The sequence below is a fragment of the Mesitornis unicolor genome, unplaced genomic scaffold (assembly GCF_000695765.1).
Source record: "Mesitornis unicolor isolate BGI_N332 unplaced genomic scaffold, ASM69576v1 scaffold5982, whole genome shotgun sequence".
Lineage (NCBI taxonomy): Eukaryota > Metazoa > Chordata > Aves > Mesitornithiformes > Mesitornithidae > Mesitornis > Mesitornis unicolor.
In genome coordinates, this window is record NW_010167012.1 from 18,492 (window position 1) to 24,577 (window position 6,086).

General features: G+C 53.0%; 1 protein-coding gene across 1 annotated transcript in view; it reads right to left on the reverse strand.

Moving 5' to 3' along the window:
- Positions 1-1,538: 1,538 nt before the first annotated feature.
- The window catches only part of DENND2D (DENN/MADD domain containing 2D), a 13,827-nt gene continuing 9,279 nt past the window's right edge, over positions 1,539-6,086 (reverse strand). The window contains exons 7-13 of the mRNA XM_010178515.1: positions 5,256-5,404; positions 4,928-5,096; positions 4,200-4,241; positions 3,805-3,895; positions 3,112-3,351; positions 1,937-1,979; positions 1,539-1,560 (exon numbers count right to left, since the gene is read on the reverse strand). Of these exons, the coding sequence (XP_010176817.1) occupies positions 1,539-1,560; positions 1,937-1,979; positions 3,112-3,351; positions 3,805-3,895; positions 4,200-4,241; positions 4,928-5,096; positions 5,256-5,404 (756 nt within the window). The remainder of the gene's footprint in view (positions 1,561-1,936; positions 1,980-3,111; positions 3,352-3,804; positions 3,896-4,199; positions 4,242-4,927; positions 5,097-5,255; positions 5,405-6,086) is intronic.

A 6,086-nucleotide genomic window follows, 5' to 3' on the forward strand; every position in this document is an offset into this window, starting at 1 on the left:
GAAGGAAAAGTGCTTTAAGTAACTTAGCATTGGATTTCAACCTATTCCTTGATCAGCATCTCACTTGCTGAAGTTTGTTACCACTGCCTACATTTGAACAACTTTTGGCATCAGTTTTGTGATCAAGGATCAGTTTTTGTGTCTGTTTTCAGCAGCGAAGGGGTGACTTTCATTACACTTTTCTCTGGCAGGAATGAAGCAACCGCACAGCCCAGTCCCTTATGTGATTTCGAATTCTTCTAAAGTGCTGCTGCCAAAGCAAGGACCACTTCCTATTTTTCTCAATGACACGGGGTTATACTTCACATCCAAAAAGGTCGGCATCTTCTTCAAACGGTAATGGACAAGGAGGAGGCAAGTGACCTTTTCAGATCCCTGACAGCTGCCCCTGATTGTCCACACACACCATTTTCTGCTGGCAGATGAACATTTTCAAATGAAAGAAGAAACAGAGGAAAAAACCCACTAACCTTTAATTTGCTGTAGTTAAACCTGTGACACTTTCTCTACCCATGTGGAGCCAGAGAAGATTCCCACAGTGCCAAAAACCTCCCTTTTTTCCCCTTAACTTAATATTTTGTTCCCCTCTCCAACCACACATGGGGACTGAACAAAACCCAACCATTTTCTTCCAGTGAGGCTGGAGAGTTTCAATGCTGTTCACTCTGTGCCCTCTGTCCAACTGCGTCTCTGTCGCTTGTGTTTGTGCATGACTGCACAGATTGTTGCTTCTAAAATAAATGCCCTTTACATCTGTCTCGTCCGATGTTCAACAGCTCTGAAAGCGAAGCTTCCTGCCGGTCAGCCTGCTGAGTTTTTAGTGTTTATGTAAAATCTCTCACCATTTCATTCAATACTGCTGCAAAAATGGGATTAAGCTGTATTTTTGATAACATCTGTATGCATGCATCTGCATAGTGGGTACCTGAGCTCGGCTGTAACATCCCAAAGAGGAGGATGAAGCTGAGCCTTCATCCCCAGCCCTTGCTGGGCCCTGGTTTGGGGACCAGCTTTCCCTGGTGCAATATTTAATCCCTGGATGAGGGCTTTAGGAAAGGAGAGAACCATAATTCAGCTTCCATTCTGCTGCAGGCATCGCATTTCGGAGACGGCGCTTCAGTGAACTGCAAGGTTTTAAAAGGAGTTGGCATCAAAACCAGCAACCAGGAGGATGTTGACACGTTTTACTACTGGATTTAACAAATACTTCCTCCCTATCCAAAGCTGTTGATCGGCCGCTTCCTTCTACTACAAAACACAGCCCGGTGGCCTTCACAGTTTGCTTACAGCACAAATAAATAACCTGCTGGAAAATAACCTTTTTGTTTCTTTAAAGAGCTAAATGGGGCTGTGAGTGGTACCAACGAAGCAGAGGAAACTGCTAAAACCCACCGCAACAGCTCCTGCCGGTATTAAACAATGAGCACATCTCGCTAGAAAATACAGTGAAGCGGTTGTTAAGAATAGAAACCTCGGAAATATTTTGATAGGATGTCACTTATTTGCAAATCCTAGGTTTGTTTTAATTAGAAATAACACTATTTCCTACTCTTTTTTTTTCTTTCTCTAACAATTACCCTACGCCCTTTGTCGTGCTGCAGCCGGCTCCTGACGTCCCTGCGCGAGGTCCTGATGGGGACAACGCCTCCGCGGGTCGCAGTTTGTCCCTATTTCTAGCGAGATCGGAAAAAGAAATCCCAGCCTGCTTGCTAGCTCTGTGCAAAAGAGTTTTCCAGTGCAACGATGCCCTGAGGCAAAAAACAGGGTAGAAACCAGTGTTCGGCGCTGCCCACGGATCTTGTGAGTCACGGATGGGCAGGAACCGGTGGATGGATCCAGTGGAGTCCAGCGAGCTCCAGTCTGCGCAGCGGGGACCTGCATGGCCCCGTTCCTGCTGCTGTGCTCCCAGGCTGGGCCTCAGGAGTCCCTGCGGTGCTTCTTCTGTTTGTGGTACTCTGATATTTTCTGCTGGAAATATGCTGTGGATGGGAAGAGGTCGGTGGTGAAATGCAGGGGTAGGGGTTGGGGTGTGAGTACGAGCCCTGGGAGCCAAACTGTGCTGGGTTATGGGCAGCTGCACCCAGGTGTGAACCCAGGTGAAATCGGGGTTGTTGCAGTTCCACCCATCCCTCTCACCCACCCAAAATGGGCTTTTTTTATGCTGGGTTAGCCTAAGATTTTAACTCATGCGTTCAGGTTTTGTGTTTCCTGTCCAACCAGCCAGGAAGAGAGAAAACAGGAGACCCTGGGAATGCGAGCAGCCAAAAGGGGGACGCAGACTGGGAAAGTAATGGGAAAGCTGGGGTTGGGCCATCCCTCTCCCACGCCTGGGCAGACCCAGCTCCCTGCCTGCCTTGTAAACCTGACCTAAAAGGGCAGAGGAAGCAGCAACCAAGGCCATGCTGCGCCCCAGTCCCCTGGGCTGGAGAGGGACCCACCACGGGCACCGTCTGCTGCTCGCTACCGAGGGGACGTTTGCTTTGTTCAACGTGGCAATTGCTGACAGAGCACAGTGGATGCCCCCTCCTGCACTATCCCTGAGTGCAGCAAGACCTTGGGGATGGCAAGTCCCAGGCCAGGACGTGTCTGGCCACCAGAGATGTTTGGGGTGGCTTCCTCATCCTTTGTCACCCCTGTTTGCCCCCATCCTGGGCTGAGAGCTGGCTCAGCTCTGCCCAGTGCTCTGTAAACCCATGGGAAGGGGGATGGACGCTTCTGTCACTGGGGGCCCAGGCCGGAGCCGGTGACAGAGCTGAGTCAGGGCTTGCAGGCAGCGCAGCCAGGACCCAGCTCCCAGCTGCTGCGGCATCCAAGCCAAATATTTGCGCTGCTGCTGGTGTGTTGGCCTGAGCGCTGAGCTCTCAGTAACTGCCCTGGGCCCAGCCAAGTGACAAGACCTAAAATGAGCCCAGGGATTTTTTTTTATTGCTTGACAAGCACAGAGAAATGCAACTGTTGAGAGCAAACGGGTGCTGCTCGCTGCCCTGAGCATCCTCAGCCTCCAGCTCCATCCCTCTCTGGGCACGGGGAATCTTTTCCCCTTAATCAAACCCTCCAGGACTTTGCAAAACTCACCCGACCAGATTGGGAAGGAAAAAGGGGGCCGTTTACCTTCCTGTGGGATCCTGCTCTTTTCCGCTTCCTCAATAAATAGGGAAAACATGTTTGTCTTCACAAACTTCTTCACGAACTTGCGGCTGGTCTTGGAGGTGATGGCTTTGCAGAAAGCTCGCTCCTGGAAGGTGCCCGAGCCGTTTCTACTCCATTTGATGTGCGAGGCGTAGTGGCCGACCGTTCGGACGAAGAAGTGCACGAAGGCTTCGGAGACGAGCGCGTTCACCTGCTCGGGTGCTGGAAGAGGACACGGAGCACAAGAGGTGGGGATGGGACCCACCTTTTTCTCTGGACATAGGAGGGATGGATCTATTTCAGCCTCCTCGGTTCGCAGTCCCTGTTTGCATCCCGAGCAATCGCTTACTTAAAACCTCTCTCTGACTGATCTTGCTCAGGGAGCACTGGCTGTGTTTGCTTTCCAGGGTGGTGGCATCTTTGTGTGCCAAATATTAGCAAAACCTGATTTTTCCAGCAGAATTAATTGTTCCTGCTCTCACATTTTGCAGCACAGGGGAAAGGCCAAGGGATTTCTCTCCTGGGCCTGCATTTTGTTGCAAATTGGGGCAGAAACATCCCAGGCCAGGTCTGTTTAGGAAAACCATTTCACTGAGGACTTTGGCCATCTGTGGAGGGCAGCCTGCACCCACTTTACCATATATAAAGAAGTAAGTTACTGTGTACTTCACTTACTGTGCACGTTGTTGTTGTTGTTGTGCCTGTTCAGAGACGTCAGCATCTCGTTCTGCAGCTTGATGGGCAAGATCTCCTCCTCGTCACCCACCTGGAAGGCAATGGGGTTGTGAAGCACCCGGCACTGGTGGAAACCTGGCTTAGATGACCACGAGCAGCTCATTAGCAGGGCTTTCTGGGGAGATCATTAATTAATTGCCATTGCAGGGTGCTGCAGGGGTGCCCAACACATTGACCCTCCAAGGCAGAAGCAGTGGCTGGAGACTTCCCTTCATGGGACATTTCCCCCTGGATGAGTGACACTGAGATGTCTCTGCCCCCGAAACTTGATGGCACCGAGGGGGAAAGGGGCCCTTTCCCACCCCCAGCCCCACACCCTGCATGAGGGCACCTACCGCCCGCAGGATCTTCCCTTCGCACAGATCCACTATCAGGGCCTGAAAGAGAGCAGAGAGTGACCAGGTTTAGCCCTCCCAAGGCATCCGGGCTTCCTCCCACCCATTTTGGGATCAGATTGCTGTGTCCACAGCTCACAGGGGCAGCAGGAGGGACCTGGGCATCCTCCAGGGACCGTGTGTGCCCCAGGCTTGGTGGCTTGTGCCCACACAGAATCACAAATCACTGGGTTGGAAAAGACCTTTAAGACTCCTCATGGAGTCCAACCATAACCTGTTCACCACTAAACCACGTCCCTCAGCACCTCACCTCCTGTCTATTAAATCCCTATGGGGATGGAGACTCCACCACTGCCCTGGGCAGTGATAACCCTTTCAGGGAAGAATCTTTTCCTCATATCCACTCTAAAGCCTTCTTGCAGCCTTTCTAAAGCCCACAGAGCCTTTCTGCAAGGTTGGATGATGCCCACAGCCAGCCTGGCCGACAGCAGCTCCCCAAACCCTTAGGGCTGGGGCTGCGGGTCCTGGGGTGGCAGCACCCAAGGGTACATGGAGGTGTTGCTCCAGGTGTCACCAGGAGGGGACATGCATGAAGCCCCAATCTCCGGCCTCCTTGGATGGGAAAAGGGCACAACCAGAGCCTCCAACCCGGGAGCCAGCACAAACCCAGGGTCAGGGACCAACCCATGGCCCCATCCAGATGCTTTCACCCCACCTGGATGAATTACCTCCTCCATCGGCTGGGCGCGGAGGTGCCGCATCTGGATGCCGACCATGAAGGGCGTGGGGCAGCAGACGGTGTCCAGGAGGCACTCGGGGACCACAGGGATGTAGGTGTGAGCCCAGGTGAAGGGGTAGAGGAGAGCAGCCACGGCGTGGATGCACTGTGACAGGACGCTGCGGGACAAGGAGCCATCGCGGTGGCATCACATGAGGACAAGGAGCTCCGCTGTTCAGAGGGGACATCCCACCCCAAGCTCAGCTGCGTCCTACGCTCCTTCAAAGGTGTTTTTTTTTGTTGCTGTTGTTTTTATCAATAAACAGAGCAGGACTCACCTCAGCTCCTCCGCCAGGAAAATGAGCCGTCGTTCCAGGACAGCGGAGGCGAAGATGTGCAGGATGAGGTTGGGGCTGAGCCGCTGGAGCAGCGCCTGAAACTCCACGTGCTCCAGGTGGGCATCCACAGGTCTTGTGAGCTCGATGAGCTGCAGAAGGAAAGCCACAAAACCTGGCTTAGGAGCTGTAACACTTCACCCATCCCACTCTGATCCCCTGAGAAGGGGATTTGGGAGCAATTAATGACCCAGAGCTGGCAGCATCTGCACCACGTCCCTCTGCAAGGGACAACCCTCATCTTGTCCTGGCCAGAGACTTGAGCTGCGCGGCGCTGAGGATGCAGGGGAAGCCAGCGGTGATGGGCGCTGTGGGGTTTATGTGTTGGGGCACTGAATTTTTAACCAAAATCCCTCTTTTTTTCCAGTGCTCACAATCCCTGGTAGGAGATGAGCAGGGATGTGCCCCCATCTGAGTCTGACAGCTCGTCTGTGAGCAGAAGCCTCCAGGAAAGGGAGCAGGCATGAGGGCATGACTTTTGCTATAAAAACCACAAAGCTTCCTCAAAAGCCTCTCTGGCAGGGCCAGCTGCCCTGTTCCTAGCTGGGGTGACCCAAAAGTGAGTTATCTGAAGGATATTTCCAGATAGGCTGTCTGATCTGCTGGCTTCACCCCAGTCAGGAGCCTCCCAAACCTGGCCAATGCCTCTGCCCTGCCATGGGCAGCCCTGAAACGGTGATGGCTGGAGGGTTAACCAGACCAAGCAACTCCTGTCACAGCCCCTTTCCAGCACAGATCCTGCACGATCCCCACCTCTCACAGCACCCAGCATTT